We start from the raw sequence: 21758 nt of genomic DNA, 5'->3' as shown, positions 1-21758 counted from the left end.
AAATGGTGATGATAAAAAGCCAAACTTTCAAGTACTCGCTCACGCATCCCGAGATATCTGTTTCAAACGACGATTGATAGAAATGAAAGCGGCAGCATACCTGTCCTAAGAAACTAGTAAACAAATACCTGTATCGCAATACCATAACCATAACGAATGGTGAATCGAACAGAGAAGGATAAAAACAAATAGTTAATTACTTGTTAAGAAGGTTTATTAGAGATACGCCGACGAGATGATTGCTCGGCAGACAGTAAAAACTGGTATAATAAGGAATTGTTGAAAATGAATGTGGATCGCGTCCGAGAATTTCTTGTTTTTAATAAAACAAAAAAAAGAAGGTCCCCTGGGAAATGTCCCGCAAAACGTCTCGATGACAGGGAAAACTGGAAAATTGCGAAGTACATAATTGAATTTAATGCGATGTACAGAGGGTTTGTTTTTTTTTTATTTCCAATTAAATCGTGCGTTCTACATTTTAGTAAATTGTCGTAGATCACGGAATTTGATACATATTGTCGTTTCTTTATATGATACAATTTAAGAGTAATTTATTTTCAATTATCGAAAGTATAGCTGTAATTCCAAGAATTTGACTTCGATGTTGATGATATTTCTTACGCACACAGATAGTTTATCGTTAAACTTTTCCCAATTAGCCGTAAAAGTTTCGATGGCCATACTGCGAAACGACTTAAGCTTTTTTCACGGTTTCGATAATGAAGTAATATATACCTGAAGAAAAAAGAAAAAAAGGAAGGAGGGATCTAATCGTGAAACTTGGTCGCTGCAATTGAATAAATAGCATCTCTCTAATGCATAATACAACTAAATGATAATAGAGAGATAATAGAGTCATATCACGGAACGCTACGAACGCAGCGAAGATTCTCTGTGCGTGGCATTATATTCAATTGCAAATCTCGATAGATTCGTTTAATTGTAATTGAAACGGCGCTTTCCATCGAAGCGAAAACCGTACGCAGCGCTGTTCGGTGCGCTGACTAGGGCGGGATTCTTGTATTGATGAAACGAGCCATGCAAATGCGGAGGCCTTACGGCGTTCTGTTCTTCCTCCTGCGACCCTTTCAAGTAGAATGCCTCGAACTGTCCTTCCGGTAACAGAATATCCTTCAGCGATTTGTCGTTCGGATCGTAAGCCACCCCATTCAACGCCAAAGAAATTAAAAGAGAAAAACACTGGAATCATAAATAGACGAGACTTTGTAGTATATGTAAGTAACTATTACATAAAGTTAACTTAACAAACACTCGTTCATCTAATTTGTCCTCTTCAAAATAAGTGATTGGAAATAATAAGATAAATTGTTAAAATGTTTTGATATATAGTGGAAGTAAAGGTACGTACCGTGAACAAGGTAAGAAGGTTTGCTGCCATACTTCGATCTGTATTCTACGTAGACCAAAGCGCTGAAATGACGAAGAATGTTCTAGGTATAAAGTGAAAACTAGCGAATGAATAAAATTGCAGTTATGCCGCTATAAAAGATACGAAAGCTCTAAATCATATAATTAAAGTTATTTGAAATAATTTGTAATGACACGGCCGCGATACGAAGCAACCAACTGAGTTATATTTTAATGTCCTAGAAAACTTTGTAGTTGCGAAGATCTCACAAATTTATTTATTTATTCGATACTTGAATCAACGGGAGACATTCCCTCGAGACAATATATTCTGTTCTATTCTTGATCAATCCAAATATTTACACAGATCAAAGTATACAATTAATTTGTACCAGGTGAATAACACAGATACTACATCGATGACAAGATTACACGACTTCTATCGAATTAACATACGTAACCGTATACTTTATATCTAAACGATATTGTTTTCTGATTGTTCGCAATGGTACGTGTTTTCTACTTATCTTTCCTTCGATCAGTGTATGTAATCGATAAAAAAAATAACCAATTGTGATCTACGCACTGATTCGTCATTTATTTCACGAACACGCAACAGGTTTATGTTCTTTCTCATTACATCTGTCCGTTTTCTTTTATTATACACACGATTAAAAAGAGTTTATAGTGCATGCTTAATAACTAAAAGTAAAGATATATTTAACTTACTTATTGAACTCTTCTATTTCGACGTTTACAAAATCGCGATACAGGAAGTTATCAAAGGGATAAAAATACTCATAATTAATTTAATTAGATCTTAATTAACTTTAACGCGTCATTAATTCAACTAAACTAAGTGTAAGTAATTGCAAAATCTACTTTCACTTTTCTGTGAGTCAGTAACGATTGAAACCGCTCGCGAGGAAAGAAAAGGATGAAACAGCAACGTAAATTCTATATTGAATTTAAGTCGAGATATTAAGTCTACTGTAAGAAGTTCTTTATCATAAAAAGATTGCTAAACTACGAGTTTTCATAGTTGAAACTTACCGAACGTGGTCGTAGCAAAAGTGAAAGCCGCTCTGCACACAACAGTTTAGAGAGACGTTTCCTCTACCTGCACACATTTAACGACCTTGCCACTGCCAAGCGTCCCCACCCTGAAGACCAAGAGCAACCTCGAGGCCTGCAGAAACGGAAGCCGACAGAATTGGAAAACGTGCAATCCTGGATTTCGCCACTGGCGTTGGACATAGGTTTCGTAAATAAAAAAAAGTTTGTGCTGAGAAAAAAATAATAGATAACGAACAAGAAACTGCATAATTTATATAAAGACAAACAAGAACAGTGTTGGTAGACGTAAGAAATTGTATTTGTACAAACTGTACAAAAAAATCAGGTATCGTCGTAGAAATACAGTATCGAAGAATAAGAAAATGTAATTAAACTATAATATGCTTATAATCGAAAAAAATAAGATTTATCTTATAGAACCTTTTCTTTTTTGTTACATATCATATCATATAAATTATTGATAAATGTAAGTAGTACGTTACTATCACAATGTGCAATATATATTCTCTAAAACAGTGCAAAACGTCGATCCATTAACTCTTCGAATCGCTTAAAACTCATGATATGATAAACTTAATGTCATGTTCCGCATATTACTCGTCACATATAATACACAATCGCACATAGTTTTATATATATTAACTTTCACGATATAAATTATGCTAGTACGATAAACAAGTCCCAGTATTATGCGTAGATATTGATGGATAAAAAGTAACTTGGCGCTGTCGCTATTACGATCAATAATAAAATGTTTTAATACAAGAAGCTTTACAAGAAGCATATCTTATCATATGCTTACAAGTTTACAAATTTTAATTATAATATATATGTTGGATGTTCGTTTTGTTTAAGTATCTCTCACAAATCGTCGCAATGAAATAATAAAATGTTAAATAACAGTACAAGATTATAGACATTTCCTTTGCTGGTACATGAATTCATGATGCATCACAATTATTTTACATTTACAAATATTAAATATCCCTGGGATGCATGTTATACGGAATATAAATAAGAATCTTGCTTTGTCTTTCCTTTTGGAGGAGAAGTAAAGGGTGAGAACCAAGCAATCGAAAATCTTCCAAAGACAGCTTGAATGGATTTCCATCTACTATTACGAACCCACCTGGCTTCTTCTTTTTTAAGTTGCTCAATACCCTATAAAAATGATATAAATAAGTAATCAATTTAAAATTACAATTAATTTTTTATTTAATTATCGTGTACATACAGTTTCATCATTCCAAATTGCTTGTAATTGTGTCCCTAACATTACAGCCGTGAAAATGGCAAATAATAGGGCTTCAAATGCCAAGCAAAGTAATAGTACCACTGTTGCAGGTGGATTAAATGTAGAACATTCTTTCCACTCTTGTCTTATGCATGTAGTAAATTGTTGTATACATAGCAATAAAGAATGCAATGACATTGCTGCTATATAGAACTAAAATAAATTACATAATACAGATGATGCTTCGTGTTATCACTTTACATATTTATATAGCAAGACTTACAGTAAAAAGAACAAAATACTTTTGATTATTTTCCCCAACACAATTATTAACCCATGGACAATGATGGTCCATTTTTCTAATACATCTATAAATAAAATATTTAAAATATCTGTCATTTTTCTATGTATTCGTAACTAAGATATTACAAATGTTATAAATTTACCTTTGGCACACAGAACAATGATGTGCTCTATCAGGCTTAATAGAACAACATTTAGGACACTTAAATATGACTTGTCCATCCCTAAATCCCATTTGTTCAATCATTTCCTTGGTAGCATTTCCTTTCAGAACAGCACCCTATAAATATGTTTAAGCCATATTACTAGTATGTTTCAAATATGTTAGCTCCATGTTTTCATGTCTTACTGGATCTGTGAACATTGTCCTTAAATGAGATGCAAAAGCCAAGAAAGTTAATGACTGAAATATTGCAGTGTTTAAACTAGAGTATAAAGTATTTATTGTGGGAATAAGGATAACTGCCATTACTACAAACTCTGCATAAATTATTAACAACCAGGTTAAAATTGCACATATAATTCCACATATATCCTACAACATAAAATCAATTAAAGAATACTTAATATGCATAAAGAATATTTCAATTATTTAATTACATATTATTTAATACCATAAAATATTTGTGTGTACATACTTTTATACACCACAATCTTCCACCATAACATTTATTGTGAACATCCTTTTCTCTATGAAAAGACATATAGTCATAATCCATGATTTATTGCTATTTACTAAATTTTTCACTGTTAATCACACGAAGAAATTTCAACCATGGTTCTTTGCTTGAAATAAAAATTAACCCAAATATTAGTAAATTTTATATGGCGTATTGTATTTTGTTTGTGATTTGTGAGAAATCAATCATCCATTAAAACAAATTTATACTATTAAATAACATGGAAATAACATAGAATCTAACCTCATAACTAGTATTCACAGATTTCTTCTTACAGATTCACCAGAATCGGATGATTTGCATCAACTTTTATTTCAATTTTTTTTCATTATGATACATTTAACGTGTTTACGATGAATATGAAGTAACAAAATTGATTTTTTCGTCCTCAGCTTTTTCTTAATTAGTCTAAGTAGTAGATTCGTTACTAAATAATTATGTTATTAATATAAAAGTTCTCTCAAGTATCCAACTGTCGTATGTTTACACCGATTTAAACGCAGTGCAAAGTAAATGAACTGAAAACGGAACTTGAACATGTTATCACGTGTAGATTATGATAACTTGATTTCTAAACGTCACCGATTATTCGCCATTGAACAGCATTACGAACGCACCACGCACCTGACATTCGAACGAACAGATGTTTTTAAGGGAAATAATCGAAACCTAAATCCATTGTCTTATACAATTGACAATAACGAATGTTAAAAAGAAATAAAAAATGAATGTAAATAATACTAGATATTACCGGTTCGAACGTTGTCTACCGCATTCTTACACGCGACTGCAAGTTTGACAGTACATGGTAAGGGTGGGGGCTACAGTGCGCAGCCATATTGGCTACTTGTGACTTTTGGGAGGAAGCGAGCAAAAAATAATACAACTTTTCTCGTTTCTACGTGAAAAAATGTTGCCTTCGAGGATTTTTCATTGATTTCACACGTTGGTCTTGTTAACGCGAATACGATTACGATAGAACGTGCGATAATTTATACAAGCTCAAACTTTTTTACGAAAAATGGTATGTTACTTTTTGATTAGTAGATTCTTCGTCTTAGAACAGTTAAATCATTCGTTACGAAATTATAAGATATTCCCGATGTATCTACTTTATTTTTTTTTTGTAGAGTTTCTTTGGGTTTGGTCAGTCGGCTGATATAGAGATTACTTTGGATGGTGCAGAAACCAGGAAGACTGCAGACATTAAATCTGAAGATGGTAAAAAAGAGCGCCACTTGTTATACTATGATGGTGAAACCGTTTCTGGAAAGGTAAAAATATTTTTTTAAACGAATAAATATAAATAAACTAAATGAAATATTTGTACAGAATGTAATCCATAACCTACGGTGTTTATTCGTAAACTCTAGACCAATAGCCGTAAAAGATAAAATAAGAAATACTCAACATTACGCTATTCTATATTAATTATTTATATTAATATTTAATAATTTATTTATTTTCGCACACTAATATTGTTATATATGCATATACTCCAAAAAATTACAGTATTTAATGTATATGGGTATATGTATAAGAGAAAGACAGATATGTTTTAATATCTTTAAGTAAATATAATTATCTTATTTAATTTGATAAATTCAAACCATAGAACTATAATAGAATATATTTAAAAATAATCTCCTTTTTGTGAAACATGACTTTTAGTAGATAATGTCATAATGTAGTTCAAATCCTTCTTGAGAAGCAAATAAGGTCATATTAATTAATACAATATTATTTGCAGATTAATATTAGTCTGAGGAAAGCTGGTAAATTGGAGCATCAAGGTGTAAAAGTAGAATTTATTGGGCAAATTGAATTATATTATGATAGAGGAAATCATCATGAGTTTACAAGTCTAGTTAAGGAATTAGCTAGGCCAGGAGAACTAACTCATAACACAGTATATACTTTTGAATTCGCAAATGTAGAAAAACCATTTGAAAGTTACACAGGATCTAATGTACGACTAAGATATTTTCTCAAAGTTACAATTGTTCGAAGACTTAGTGATATTGTTAAAGAACTTGAATTAGTTGTCCACACTCTTAGTTCCTATCCAGATATGAACAATCCTATTAAAATGGAAGTTGGAATTGAAGACTGTTTGCATATTGAATTTGAGTATAATAAAAGCAAGTAAGTTGCTTTGATGTAAAGTTTAATTATGTAACTCTTAATGCCTAATATTGAGTTTAAAGATTAACTTACATTTATATCTTTTCAGATATCATTTAAAAGATGTTATTGTTGGGAAAATATATTTTCTTTTGGTTAGAATAAAAATTAAACACATGGAAATTGCTATAATAAAACGGGAAACTACCGGTTCTGGTACAGTATAATTTTTAGATCTTTCTTTTCATAAAAATATTCATAATAATCTTTCTTATAATTTGGATACTATTATAAATAGAATATATATTTGCAGGTCCACATACATTTACGGAAAATGAAACTATAGCGAAATATGAAATAATGGATGGAGCACCAGTCCGAGGCGAGTCTATTCCAATAAGAGTCTTTCTAGCAGGCTATGATTTGACACCTACAATGCGTGACATCAATAAAAAATTCAGTGTTAGATATTATCTTAATTTAGTTCTCATGGATGAGGAAGATCGTAGATATTTCAAACAACAAGTAAGTTAAATAATAAGCCTCTGATATACTAACTTCTTATTGAGATACTTTTTACAATTACATTTTTTTAGGAAATAACGTTATGGAGAAAGGGAGAAAAAAGTAGGAAATCTCAAACCGCTTCACCACATATGCCATCGCATTTAGTATCAGCAGAAACAGGATTCCCACAAGGAGCTGCTCAGAACGGTCCACCATCCGTAACTCCATCAGTCCAATCAGGACAATTGCCATCCACTAACATTACCAATGTAGAGGATGCACAGGCGCCAATAGAAAGCATGACACGCGAAGAAGGAGATGGTGAAGGTGCAAAAGAAGTTAATTCTGAAAGTAACTGAATTTTTGCATGCAAAACAGTTACTGAAGTCAATGGAAGTTTTACTATTCAATTCAGAGAATGGGTAATAACTTCGCACGGAACTAGTAGTTTTAAACGAAACTCCTCTTCTACTGTAAAGAGAGATTGAATTTTAGGAACTACAAAATATCGAAACATCTGCAAGTAAAGTTGTAAATATTTTGGATACCTATAAATAATGCGGATGATTAAATTGAATAAGTAGCCAATTATCGATCAAAATTTCAAATTATCAAGAGCTATAGATAACATGCAGTGGTGTCTAATGGGACAGACTTGAAATAATTAAACAGAAAAAAATAATATAAAACAGAATAATACAACCATATAAAATGGATATTTATAAATGGACAGTTTAATAACTGAATATTTATCTGCGGTATATTCTTGAACAGCATCTGAATGTTACAGTGTTCAGAATATTTTATACAACCGTATTATGTGTTATATTCTCAAAGATCTTTATCAAAATCTTTTGTGTTATATTATCAAACCTCTCAAATGGTCAATTTCTGTCAGATGAGAGTTTTCTAAATCTGAAATGGATATACATATACTCATAATGGCTGCCCTATTTTAATCCATTCAACTAGTCTGCAACTAATACGGTAAAGGCACTGGGAGGAACGCTTTTATATATAATACACTATTATCGACATAATTTTTGAGAAAATGTGATTTTTTCAGCAGAAGATTTTTATTAATATTTGCAATAAATATCATTAATAAAATATGTTAAGATACAGGCACGATATATAACGTAATATCAATAGTTCTGTCCCAATTATAGCATAATTGTATATACAAATCATTGAATTGTATATGCTAATTAATTTTTTAATAGAATTTTTATGCAGTTTCAAGAATCTTAATATAAATCATTGTAAGAAATACATGCCTTAGTATGCTTGTTCAATTTTTAGTATGCCTTTATTAATATAAGAGTGGACTACGATAGATTAAAAAATGGGATGGCCCCACATGTATTTATATATATATAAAAACATATTACAATATGTGTGTGGATATATACATGCATATATATGATTTTTAATGACAGTAGTTTAGTATAAACTGAGTTATATATACACACACACACAAAAGTATCCACCTCTATTGTAATAATACTGAAACGTGTTCTATCAAGGCAGTATCATGATTGCTACCATGATGGAAGTAATATATCGGTATAAGAAAAATACCAATCGTTTTGTACAATTCTATGTTAACATGGGTTGACTAAAGAATCTTGTTAAAAAAGAAAAGCTGCATAATAGTCAACCGCGTGTATTTCGAGAATTTTGTTTCATGTAAATTAAAAGTTTCATATTTCATGCCTTTGTTATTTGTTGACAAGAAAGATATATGTGTAAAAGGGAGAAAACAACTATTTGTGAATTATTTGACATGTCAAATATTGTATATACATATACATATTGTCATACGATATAAACTAGCTGCATATTTTAATGCCCACATAAATATATTATACATCGCATACAGTGTGCCATTGTGTGCACGTGTATCGGAAAACATTACTTCGTCTATGCATAAGTACACCCTTCCTATCGTTTTATATAAATCAGATATCATTAGATTTTTATTCTCGCTATCTATAACTTGTTTTTTATCTGAACGAAATAGACATATCAAGTACAGATTTCACCATGACAAGTAAACTATGGATTTAAGTGCAATTAATTTTATGACGAATTTATGAAGGATGAAATCAACAAATGCTAATGCAATAGAATTTTATAACGACAATTAAAACGTCGATTAAAATGTCCCTAGTTTTTCAAATCATTTCCCGTCTTTTTTTGGAATTATCTCAATTATAAGCAAAATATTTAGAATTGACATTACGATTAAGTGCCTTCGTAAAGCACGATTAGTATTTCGAAAATTAAGACTAAATATTTTATACATAAGAAGTACTACTATTTAATTAATTAATAGAGCTCATTACTTTTTCTCTTCAAAAGCGTCTATGTTTTATGAATTTACTATCTTTAACTATTGTTTGTAACTTTAATAATTTAATTATTAGAATCTTTAGTCCAAAATATTATTGTGTATATTAACGGACTATTGTAAAATTATAAGTGCAACAAAAATAGTTTTATATTCAAAATTTTTTTCTATTCATTTTCATAGACCGAAGCAAATTTAAAAAGTAATAAACCCAAATATATACAAATAATATAGTAATTAAAAATCAATTGCCAATGATGTTAAAACGATTATGATTTAAAAAAAAAAAACATATTTTAAACTTATACATAAAACATAAATTTTACAATATTTAAATTTCTCTTGTAGTACAGTAACATTTAATATTTTAATATACCATTGAATTTTATTTATTTTCATTAACGAATGACTCGTATATTTCTCTGTAGTACATATCAGAGTGAGCATATGGAAATCAAGCTTAAATAAATATACGTACTGACAGCAAACCAATACGTAATAGTTTACAAGGAAATTATTCATAGATCATATTTTACAAATCAGACTTTGTGGCACTTCCGTGAAAAAAGTAAAACTTTACATCAAGTTCTCTTACGTCAGTATAGGTTTAAGAAAAAGTGTTTCACATATAATTATAGAAGAAAGAATGTATGATTTCAATTAATTCAGTGTAAAGTCCAAAGATTCCGAACAGTATGCGCGTGTCTCTGCGCGCAGATCTGATGTCCGGATCCGGATAAACAATTATCGTGTCTGGTTATCGTATTAGTAGTTCACTGCCGGTTAAAGTGTTAGTGTCACAGTCATCAGCAGGTTAAGCAAAAATGGAAGTACGAACAGAATTAATTACGGAACTCCGTGAAAAATTTTTTAAAAAGTTGGCTGACGAGGGACCACCAGATCCTAGTGTGTATATTTATTTTCATATCGTAAAAAGGTGTACTTTTTCTTTCCAATGGTATTTTGAAAAAACCTGATTAACTCACAGGGTAAAATTTAAGCTTAGTGTCATATATCAAAGCAATGTTTTCAATATGTATTCGATGAAAGAATAAGAATCATTTTTATGAATAATTTATGAAGCCTTTGTTCCACTTATTATTATGTATTTAATTGATAAAATGTATAACACATAAAAATATTTATGATTCAATTAATCATTTAATTGAATCCAATTTCAGAATTTCACCCTGTAGATATTGCTAATGTAAACAATAATAATTGGTTAAAAAGATTTTTAGAGCACAATGAAAACAATATGCAAGACTCACTTAATATGTTATGGGAGACTTGCAGCTGGAGGAGTAGATTTGGTACAAATGGTATGGATAATATACATTCATATATGCAGTTTTTTTAGTTGCTATATATAGATTATATAATTTTTAATGAAACTATTACAATATTATCTAATTACAGAGATTACAGAAGAGAATGTGATGAAAGAATATTTAAATAATGGATTGTGCTTTATTCATGGTAAAGACAAAGATGGTAAAACAATGTTTGTTATTAAATGTAAGTTACATACTAAAGGCAGTAAAGACTTTAGTCAATTGCAAAAGCTTGTTGTGTATTGGTTTGAAAGATTAGAAAGGTAAGATTAAATAATCTGTAATAAATTATTTAGATCAATTTGTTTTCAGAATTAATGTTATCTTTTCTATGGTATTTCAGACAAACTAATGGCAATCAAATTTCACTTTTCTTTGATATGTCAGATACTGGTATTTTAAATATGGATATGGAATTTATCAAGTACCTGATCAACCTTTGTAAAAATTATTATCCCAATTTTTTGAATTATATCATTATTTTTGAAATGCCATGGATATTAAACACTGCATTTAAAATGATAAAGTCATGGTTGCCACCTAAGGCAATTCCAAAAATTAAATTTGTGCATAAAAGCAACATACATGAGTTGGTAGAACCTAATGACATACTTACATGTTGGGGAGGTAGTAACGAATATACCTTCAAATTTGTACCAGAAGCACAAAATAATATAGATGCTACAATAAATGGAAAATTCGATAATAAGAAGGTATATAATTAATTGATGGAAAAATAAATGTCAATTAATTCACAATTTCTTTTGAGAATTAATTTTTTATCTTTATGTAACTATAGGTACATTTTGCAGAAGGTTCTCCATTAACAGAACAGTCTACAACTAGTTTTGGAGATCAATCAAATGAAGAACAATGTAAGTAAAATTATACTTTTATCGGCATTATTAAATCATAGATGTAGAGATGACTCTGTAGAATTCTTTCTGATTTTTGTGTGAAATGGAAATTTCATTGTCAGAAAGAATTCATTTTTACATCTATTGTAAATATTGAAAATATTTGCGAAGACAAAAGCTCTACTTTGATTCTTATACTGACAAATAATACTTATTCTTCTGCAGTATTATCAATTGAACCAGATGCATTTATATTTAATAAAGTAGGAAATGAAATTAGTGGAACAATTACAATTAAAAATATAACTCTAGATAAACCTTTATCTTATAAGGTAAGAGGAGTTTTTCTTCTATGATAAAATTTACGATATAATATATATGGAACATAGCATAAATATTTTCTATTATATATGTAGGTAAAAACAACGTCGCCGGGAAAGTTCAAAGTACGGCTAAGTTCGGGAGTTTTATTACCTCAAGAACAACGTACGATTTCAGTTGTTGTACAGCAAGAACATAATATGCGTAGTCCCTTTCATGTCGATAAATTCTTAGTTATGTGCCTTCCATTAAAAGATCCGAACGCATCGGCCCAAGAACTAGCAGTTCTATGGAAGGTAACACATCGATATATATTAATTATATAGACGTTTAATGTGTAATTGTTAATTTATGTTTTATTCAGTCTGAGAAACCAGCAGAGGAACATAAATTAAGATGTTGCGATGGTGGAATTACAAGTAATGAAACATCAAAATTACATTCCACCTCAGGCTTGTCAGAAACTGGTCAAATAGATATACTTTCCCGGAAAGTAAGGCAAAATAATGTGATTAAAAGTATGGTATTAATGAACACTATACTAATATATAAATTGGTTACTTACAGATAGCGCATTTGAAAGATAGTCACATAAAGTTGTACAATGATGTTGCTTTCTTGAAGCATTTATTATTCTTTTCTATGATAGTTACAATCATAATGGCCATAGTAGTTATTTATATTTTAAAAGTTGATATTAAAAATTCCATGGATCAACAAGCCTGTGACATGCATGGAATATAGGTTGTTCAGATAGAAATTTATTTAATTTCTACATACACATAACACAAATTTTAATTGTTATATATTTATGTTTACGCTATAACTCTAATATTTTTACATTGATCTTTCGTATTCATAGTTTATATTTGTTTTTCGTTGTTTTTGTTAAAAAAGAATTATGTAAGATACGTATAAAACATGTTTTATGTTATCAATATTAACATAAAAGAAGTCAGTTACTGTTATAGTTTGGGACGTTTATGTATACTATTTAATATATTTAGGAAGTAAATATATTATTATTATAAGAAAAAAATATAACAATTGGAATTATTTTTATAACGTTTTACACGTATTTCTACATACTATTTGTACAATTTATCTTCCTTGTAATTTATAATCTAATAATACAAATTATTTCAAACTAATCCTTTTATTTACATAGCTCATCTAATATCTTTAACTGGTTAATAAAACAATTATGGGAAGTCCTTTTTGTTACATATACATGATAAAACTGTTAATATCAAATTCATATAATATATCATATGTAAATATTTCATTCACGATAATTTTATAAAATGTATTAATAAACTATATATTTAAAAAAAAACAGTTTCTTACTTAATTATATACTTTTACTAGAAATCATTGTATTCTTTTATTTCAATATCATATTTGTTAATTTACTCACTAATTTATATATATCATATAGTGTACTAACGTGTAATATCTGTTTACTTCAATGCAAACTTATGATTAGAACTGTTACAATAAAAAACTGATTGAAAGTCAAGACATTTTTTGTGTCTCATGCTTGACAAAAAAATTTTAATATTGTATCTAACAAATGTTCGAATAATTGCACATACATATGTATATAATTTTTTAATACTTAGCATATGATTGTATCGTCATTGTATATATTTTCTCATCAACGTATATAAGTTATTAATCATTTAGGAAAAAGTGATATTTCGCATAAGTAAATAGGTGTTGGTCTCCCCACTAAGATTTTAATCCTTGCTCCCACCTTAACTATGGCTTTCCCGCTCTTTTCGCATGGCGGTGGACTTTTTTTATTTCGTCGAATGCACCTCACCATAAGTATATCACATGAACTTACATCTCAGCATTATCAATGCTACATTTACTAGTAACGAAGTATTATTAAAGTAGTTTCACCGCCGTATGCTTATAAACATGCTTCAGTGAGTGAAAACTGAATACATGAAAAAAGGAAAAAGTTAATTGGTAATATGTAGGTAAAATTACTACCCGGAAGTACCTAAAAACGACAGTCGTCCGGTGTAAACATGACGAGTGATGCATGCCAGTGCGCAGCTATCAACGCGCAGCATTTGAACATTCGTAGTTCGATCGGCCATATTATCCTCCGGGTCTTACACAACGCCCTCACACGAACTTTCTCGACTTTACGAGGTAAGCGAATATTTAGAGGTTTCGAGTTGTAAGCGATCTTAGCACAAAGTGAAAACACGATTCTGTGTGAAGAAAGACGATTTTTGAAGGTATTTAAAGAGATCTGTGCCAGCCGGCCGCGAGCTGAACGCAAAAGATTGGTAAGTTATATCCAACACGTAGCAGAACGAACAGTATTCCCTTCCGTTGCGTCCTCCATATTGATGACAGCGCCGACGGTGATAATTTTCTGAAATTTTTGTCGTTAATGCCCCCTGTGTCCTGAAATCGAAAGCACCCGCGTTGTCTTAAAAGCTTTCCGACAGAATGCGCAACTTCGGAGCCTCCGATGTTTGACAAAAGTCCTCGGTTACGGAACCCTGGAGGCCCGAGACCCATTTCCACACGCTCCTTCACCCGTCACGGCGCAATCACATTTTGCCCATGGCGTCATCATCGTTCGCATTACCCGCTTCGCGTGTTACATGGCGTTCCGCGACAGTATGCGTCGCTTCTGTCAATTCCGTTTGACTTTCCAATGATATAACACCGATGCTCGATTACGAGGATTCCAACACATGGTCAATCCTATTAATTATTCGCTCTTGTCTCCTCTGGTTCATCCGTACCTTCCGTACCTTCAATTTCTTTACAAGGATATATTTATTTTTCCTTAATTTCGCACCACTCATGATGCCTCATGCATTCCCACTGATATATCAGTAGTGATCGATGCAATTTCCGAATGCATGCACGTGTTTTCGAATGCTCTCGAAAGCAAAACCGATTACACTTGTGCATTCTTACGAAACGATTGTCATATTCTATGTATGTGATGTTTCGACTCTATGTCGTTTCTGTAATAATTCGATAACTATATAAATGATTCCATATATTCATGGATATTTACTCAAGTAAATCTTTTTAATGCCAGAACTGCATATTGCAATGAGTGACTAGATATGTAGATAAATATCTTCTTCACAATTAGATATAGTATGTATATATGTATATATATATATATATATATAGTACTATGTTATCTATAAGTGATGATTGTGTAGTTAGCATAAAATATAAAATTTTGTTTGCAATAGAATAACTCCATTAAATTTATAAAAAGATATACAAATGCATAACTAATTACAATATGTTTTTATGACAAAAAGTAAAATATATGGTAAACTATTTGAAAATGATACTTTTATTTACAAAGCATTCAGTAAAAAATACATCTTTTGTCCTTTCAGATTAATGACAGAAAGTAGCCTTCTATGAGTTAATGATTTGACCATGACAACTAACGTAGCAACAATTAAGTTAGAAGAGGAGCAGGAATCTGTAACAGAGATACAGACATACTTAGAAACATTTAATAGAGAAATAGAAGGGGGTCAAGGGGAGCAATTACAACATGTACAGTGTTAGTATTTTCAAATGAATTTTCTATATTTACCTTAGAAGGAACAAGCTTCTATTAAAACTTTAGCTTATAGTGCAACAAGTGGAAGGACTGTCTGGTGGAGAAGAAGGTGGAACTTACTTTGTTGACCAATCTGGTCAATATTACTACCAAGCAAATAATGATGAAACACCTGTCATGACACAGGTTCAAATTCAAGAAGTAGAAGAAACAGATGTAAATAATGACGGAGAAGCACCTCAAGAAGAACAATACCATGAAATTGAAGAATTAGAAAATGTTGATGGTGATGAAGATGTAAGGGAAATCATCTTTGTTCATGGAATACCATACTGTATACCATTACTATAAAAGTATGTTGTTTTTTATAGGGCCAGGTAACGAGTAATGGGAATAATGAGGTTGTAATCAACTCTGGAGATGCATATCAAACAGTTACTATTGTACCATCTGATACCAATCCTGGTGAAGTCAGTTATGTACTAATAGTTCAGCAACCTGATGCTGAGGATAAGGAAAGCAAACCAATAGCACGAGAAGGAACAGAAGGTGAAGAAGGAGAAGGAGAACAAGATCTTACAGTTTATGACTTTGAAGATAATGAAGATAATGAAGTACCTGTGGAATCAGAAGCAGAAGATGACAAAACTAAGATTGTAAAAATCTTACCTAAAAAGTCCCAAACTGTTACTCAAGCTCATATGTGTAATTACTGTAACTACACAAGTCCAAAACGGTAATTTTTTAGTTTGTTCTAAATTATACCATAATTAAAATTTGACTAACTTGTAAACAATTTCTTAATTTGCATATGATATAGATATCTGCTATCACGACATATGAAATCACATTCTGAGGAAAGGCCACATAAATGTAGCGTTTGTGAAAGAGGATTTAAAACACTAGCTTCTCTTCAGAATCATGTTAATACACATACTGGGACCAAGCCACATCACTGTAAATTTTGTGATAGTGCATTCACAACCTCTGGTGAGTACAAAATATTTATGGACTCTTTATATCTTTTTTCATTTGATAAGCATTTGACCTTGAATTATTAAAAGAAACAAGTAGCATTGAAGTGCAGGAACATAGTAATCATTATTAGTAATAATTTGTAGGTGAACTTGTTAGACATGTTCGATATAGACACACCCATGAAAAGCCACATAAATGTCATGAATGTGACTATGCATCTGTTGAATTGTCTAAACTCAAACGTCATATTCGATGTCATACAGGCGAACGTCCATATCAGGTATATTGTATACTTATACTTTAAAAAGTGTTAATTACGACCATAAAATTATTATTACATTACAGTGTCCGCATTGTACATATGCAAGTCCTGATACTTTCAAGCTAAAACGCCATTTGCGCATACATACAGGAGAAAAACCATACGAGTGTGATTTTTGTCAGGCAAGGTTTACTCAGTCTAATAGTTTAAAAGCTCATAAACTGATACATAACGGTATGTTGATGCTTTATATATTAAAGGTTGTTACATTTGTTATGTAATTTTCTTTTATTTATAGTTATAATAATATGTGTTATAGTTGGTGACAAGCCAGTGTTTCAATGTGAATTATGTCCAACGACGTGTGGAAGGAAAACAGATCTCAGAATTCATGTACAAAAATTACACACCTCTGATAAACCTTTGAAATGTAAACGCTGTGGAAAATCATTCCCTGACAGGTATGTGGCAAAAACTGGGCTGTATAATAGCTACAAAAGTGAAAATATTATATGTTGCAAACATAAAACATATAATGTATTTTACCATTGTAGATATAGCTACAAATTGCATAGTAAAACTCACGAAGGGGAAAAATGTTATAAATGTGATTTGTGTCCATATGCTTCTATATCCGAGCGCCATCTCGAGAGCCACATGTTAATTCATACTGATCAAAAACCATATCAATGTGATCATTGCTTTCAATCATTCAGACAAAAACAACTTCTCAAACGGCATTATAATTTATATCATAATCCTACTTATGTCCCCCCTCCGCCACAAGAAAAGACACATCAATGCCCTGAATGTGAACGACCGTTTAGGTATGTAATATTTGTGATACACTTATCAAGTGAAGATATGGAGGAGCATATAGTTGTATGCTTATGTATTTTGTTTTTCAGGCATAAAGGGAATCTTATTCGACATATGGCTGTTCATGATCCAGAATCATCTCTTCAAGAGAAGCAACAAGCATTAAAGATGGGCAGACAAAAGAAGATTCAAATTATAGATGGACAGAGAGTTGAGGTCATGACAGGTAAAGTTTCATCAAACTTGTGAAGCAGAACAAGGAAACTTAGTTCATTTATATGTGTATAATTAGGAATGAGTCGCAAATTTGATATTTCTAAAACAATATTTAAATTTTATGAATGAAGCAAATTGTACTACACATATACAATGAATGAATAATCATAAAATATTGTAATCACAGGGACACTTACTCAATGATCTGTATTCAGGTCATTGACTAATATCCATGTGTTGTGTTATAATAACAGGTGATTTAGCTACTAAACTTAAAGGTTACGAAGATGAAGAAGAAGATGAAGAGGATATGATGGCGGTCGAAGGAAGTGATGGTCAACAATATGTTGTATTGGAAGTTATACAACTAGCTGACAATCAAGGAACTGATCAAGTGTGTATTATAACCAACGCTAAAAAAATATTAGTTTATTACGTTTATATATGAATATAATTCTGATTGTTTCACTTTTGTTTAGCAAATGGCCGTAGTAGCCAGTGAAGACGGAGATTTGATGATGCAAGATCCTTTGAGTCAAGAAAGTGGGATCGTAACTGGTACAGGCGAAGAAGGAGATGAAGCAGAAGAAGAGGAAGAAGAAGAAGAAGAAGAAGAAATAGAAATGGATGAATTAAAAATCGAAGCAGGAACGCCTATGAAATCTTCATCTCAGAACACACAAAGTGATCCAAAATTACAGAAAGAAATGGAAACCTGTTTTGGTTTTGATGAGGTAAGTGAATTTAATCTTTTACCACCTTCATAAATTGCCATTTATTATGACGTGAATTTATTGTAATATTGAATATTAGGAAGAGGAAGAAGAAGATGGAGCCAATGGCAATATAAATATATTACAAACAATTTCGTAATATGAAAAATGCGACAAAATCTATCTACGTAATCGTCAAACATTTTATCTGTTTCGCAGTAACACCGTACATACTGCGAGGACTGTTTAATATTATTTAAGATCTCTGTAAATAGCTCCAATGGAGCCAATTTTCGGGGCCAGCGTGGTCCATACGCATGGTACAAGAACATTTTTTGCCACTAGTGCATTAGATGTATGTAATAATTTATGAAAAAGTAGTAGTTCTGTGGTTTAGTGAAATGTGAAGCGAATGTACAATTATAATAATGTAAAATATTATTTTACTTTATTATCAGTAAAATTTGCTTTAAAAAATCGTAAGTGAACAAGATCGTCACTAATGCATTCGGATATATTATTAACATAGGTTGACTTCATGTTTTTAAATCAGTCACTTAGAAAATGTTAACATAAGAACATAGAATGTAGCAATACATTTCCATTGATTGATTATTGTTGATATGTGGTTAATGGAACTAAAATTACGAAATAATGCGAAGCTGCAATGTATATACATGCTTACCATTACATTTCATTTTATGGATAAACATCATATTCTATAAATAACTAGAGGAAAGACAAGCGGTAAATTTATAATAGTGATGATCGAGGTTTAAGTTATTTAATATAAATATCTGCATATATGTAGGAATGTACATAATAAGAAATTCGTAATGCAGCATAAAAAGTTAGCAGTTTTTCATTGACCTAGCAGATGTTACATTTGTGATTGTATAGAAGTATTTCATAATATTAATAAACGATCATTCTATAAATAAGTACCTATATATAATATTAATGACCATGACTATCAGGTCAAATTTTTTGTGGATACAGGATAAGGTATGAATGGCAGAAAGTAACTTGATATTAGGAGGACTGTAATGATTATTAGTATAATTATAATAATTTTTTATTCATCTTTTTTAATTACGTTTCCTTTAGAACATTAAATGTTTAGGCTGCACCTTCTTTTCCATATTGATTGCAACTACTATAACAAAATGCAAATAGACTATTAAGAAAATATTACATATGATTGTAAACAGTGACGAAACTTTTAATTCATTGAATCCTTTTGCATTCCGTCGTTTTGTGACAGTTTAACTTCTTGTATAATTTTGTGACTGCGCAGCATCCAAAAACAACCATTTCCTATTTATATGGATTACACGTAGACTTCTCTTATGTAGCCAATTTCTTGTAAATGTAATATTACACGCAATTTTTCATAAACTGTCGCATGTAAGTTATTCTATATAAATCGTCAATGTAATTGATGCTGTAAAAACAATGTAAAAATTTTTTACGCTCTTCTACACTTTTTATACAATTGTAATTGAGCAATTGATAATTGTGTGCTATTCAAGCCGAAGCACTTTCATACAATATCCCAAAGAAAAAATGGTGTAGCATCTTCTTTATAATAAACATTATGTCATCGACGATACTTGCGCATATTATTTCTGTTGATAAATTATCATTTCGATATTTGTTAGGAATTAAATTGTTCAACGCACATATTATTCCGAGCAACGCATAAAACTACAGGATCCAATCGTTATATTTCGGATCGTTTATGTATGACATTTAATATATTCAGAAAGTAAATGCATTATTATTATAAGAAAAATATGGCTAATTGGAATTACTTTTATAATGTTTCATACATATACCTACATATTATTTATACAATTTATCATCCTTGTAATTGATAATTTAGACACATTATTTCAAATTAGTTATTTCAACTCATCTAATATGTTATAATATAACTTATCTAATATGTTAAACTGATTAACGATAGAATTGTAGTCTTTTTTATGTTAAATATACGTGATAAAATTCATATAGTATCACATTCATATAATACATCATGTATAAATATTTCATTCATGATAATTTTATGAAATAAATAACAAGCTATATACTAAGAAGCTAACAAGCTACATACTTCATGAAAACAGTCTATTACCGAATCATATATTTTTGAAACAAGTCATAGTATTTTTTTATTATAATATATTTATTATAACAGTTACCAATTTATACTTATCGAGGTATATTTACCTACAAGTAATAAATCTATACGTATTGCAATCTGTTTATTTCCATGCAATATATGAGATTACAGCTGCTATAATAAAAAAGTGATTAAAAATAAAAATAATTTTGCATCTCTTCCTCTACTTTTATTACATCATTATTTTATAATAAACAATATATAAAAACAATATAAAATCAATTGTTTTATTAAAATTAAATGATAATATGTCAATTTGTAGAAACAAGATATGTGTCAACTATGAATTCAAAAGAATTTAATATTATATCTAACGAATACCCAAATAATTATAATATATACATATATAATATACTATCTGCCCACTCGCGGCTTCGCTAGCACAGTATTTGAATTATATTTTGTTGTTACTTTTATGTTCAGAGGTAGGATCACATTAGTTATTACTATGTTTCACGGATAAATCTATCGCACCGCTCTGAGTCGAAAAGAATCTTTATTGCACGCATTTACAGACTAGGGAAAAAAGGGGAAACAAAAAGTATCTAGAATTATCGATCGAATCTATTGATTGCCTCTAGAGCAATCTTCTAGTTACTGCCTTTTGTAACTAGCGCATCCGCATGTGGAGGGCGAGTACGAACTCACGTTGCTATCTTCAACATATTTACTAGCCTTCGATAAAATACTCTTTAAGTATCTAATTTTAAAAACTGGTCAAACATGTGTTCGTTTATTTTTAATGAGTTCATATGCCGAATTTCACATCATTAACTTTAATGGACATAGAAATACGATTATTCTGTAAAACAAATTTTACCCTCTTCTTACCACCTCTAGGGTTAGGTTCCGTATTTAA

The 21758-nt window shown here is 30.6% G+C and overlaps 5 protein-coding genes and 1 long non-coding RNA gene across 11 annotated transcripts; 3 read left to right on the top strand and 3 right to left on the bottom strand.

The window, feature by feature from the left end:
• Positions 1-264: 264 nt before the first annotated feature.
• Positions 265-2665, bottom strand: LOC100642638. The gene is made up of 3 exons (XM_003396745.4): positions 2422-2665; positions 1370-1431; positions 265-1200 (listed from the first exon to the last, which is right to left on the bottom strand). Exons 2-3 carry the CDS (start codon positions 1397-1399, stop codon positions 937-939), a joined length of 294 nt encoding a protein of 97 aa, XP_003396793.2. The 5' UTR covers positions 1400-1431; positions 2422-2665; the 3' UTR covers positions 265-936.
• A 54-nt stretch (positions 2666-2719) lies between these two features.
• LOC100642519 (palmitoyltransferase ZDHHC3) lies at positions 2720-5452 on the bottom strand. The gene is made up of 7 exons (XM_020863551.2): positions 4906-5452; positions 4621-4768; positions 4332-4517; positions 4126-4262; positions 3963-4047; positions 3680-3892; positions 2720-3606 (listed from the first exon to the last, which is right to left on the bottom strand). Exons 2-7 carry the CDS (start codon positions 4699-4701, stop codon positions 3445-3447), a joined length of 864 nt encoding a protein of 287 aa, XP_020719210.1. The 5' UTR covers positions 4702-4768; positions 4906-5452; the 3' UTR covers positions 2720-3444.
• A 45-nt stretch (positions 5453-5497) lies between these two features.
• On the top strand, positions 5498-9210 carry LOC100642403 (vacuolar protein sorting-associated protein 26B-like). The gene is made up of 6 exons (XM_003396743.4): positions 5498-5686; positions 5793-5936; positions 6413-6807; positions 6896-7002; positions 7100-7311; positions 7383-9210. The coding sequence occupies exons 1-6, from the start codon at positions 5684-5686 to the stop codon at positions 7650-7652; spliced, it is 1131 nt and encodes a 376-aa protein (XP_003396791.1). The 5' UTR covers positions 5498-5683; the 3' UTR covers positions 7653-9210.
• Positions 9211-10095: 885 nt separating this feature from the next.
• Positions 10096-13205, top strand: LOC100642285 (motile sperm domain-containing protein 2). 2 transcript variants are annotated; one of them, XM_048407691.1, is made up of 9 exons: positions 10096-10583; positions 10828-10968; positions 11066-11243; positions 11324-11693; positions 11780-11855; positions 12063-12169; positions 12254-12454; positions 12523-12651; positions 12726-13205. In XM_048407691.1, the coding sequence occupies exons 2-9, from the start codon at positions 10905-10907 to the stop codon at positions 12900-12902; spliced, it is 1302 nt and encodes a 433-aa protein (XP_048263648.1). In that variant the 5' UTR covers positions 10096-10583; positions 10828-10904; the 3' UTR covers positions 12903-13205. The 2 variants fall into 2 exon arrangements, with proteins under 2 accessions (XP_048263648.1, XP_003396790.1); XM_003396742.4 differs by having other exon boundaries at positions 10097-10552.
• LOC125385480 lies at positions 12755-14311 on the bottom strand. Its single transcript, XR_007224799.1, has 2 exons — positions 14170-14311; positions 12755-14103 (listed from the first exon to the last, which is right to left on the bottom strand). It is a non-coding gene; the product is annotated as an uncharacterized LOC125385480 (long non-coding RNA).
• LOC100652194 (transcriptional repressor CTCF) lies at positions 14098-20511 on the top strand. Of its 5 annotated transcripts, none has more exons than XM_048407687.1 (13): positions 14098-14324; positions 15554-15726; positions 15800-16023; positions 16098-16462; positions 16547-16716; positions 16848-16984; positions 17050-17200; positions 17286-17427; positions 17521-17793; positions 17875-18011; positions 18256-18395; positions 18481-18735; positions 18815-20511. In XM_048407687.1, the coding sequence occupies exons 2-13, from the start codon at positions 15597-15599 to the stop codon at positions 18872-18874; spliced, it is 2184 nt and encodes a 727-aa protein (XP_048263644.1). In that variant the 5' UTR covers positions 14098-14324; positions 15554-15596; the 3' UTR covers positions 18875-20511. The 5 variants fall into 5 exon arrangements, with proteins under 5 accessions (XP_048263644.1, XP_020719207.1, XP_020719206.1 ...); XM_020863548.2 differs by having other exon boundaries at positions 14098-14464; positions 18280-18395; XM_020863547.2 differs by having other exon boundaries at positions 14098-14464.
• The last annotated feature ends 1247 nt before the right edge of the window (positions 20512-21758 follow it).

This window comes from Bombus terrestris, chromosome 7, assembly GCF_910591885.1.
Source record: "Bombus terrestris chromosome 7, iyBomTerr1.2, whole genome shotgun sequence".
In the NCBI taxonomy this organism is placed as follows: domain Eukaryota; kingdom Metazoa; phylum Arthropoda; class Insecta; order Hymenoptera; family Apidae; genus Bombus; species Bombus terrestris.
The sequence above is the reverse complement of the archived record's forward strand: the minus strand, read 5'-3'. Positions and strand labels throughout refer to the sequence as shown.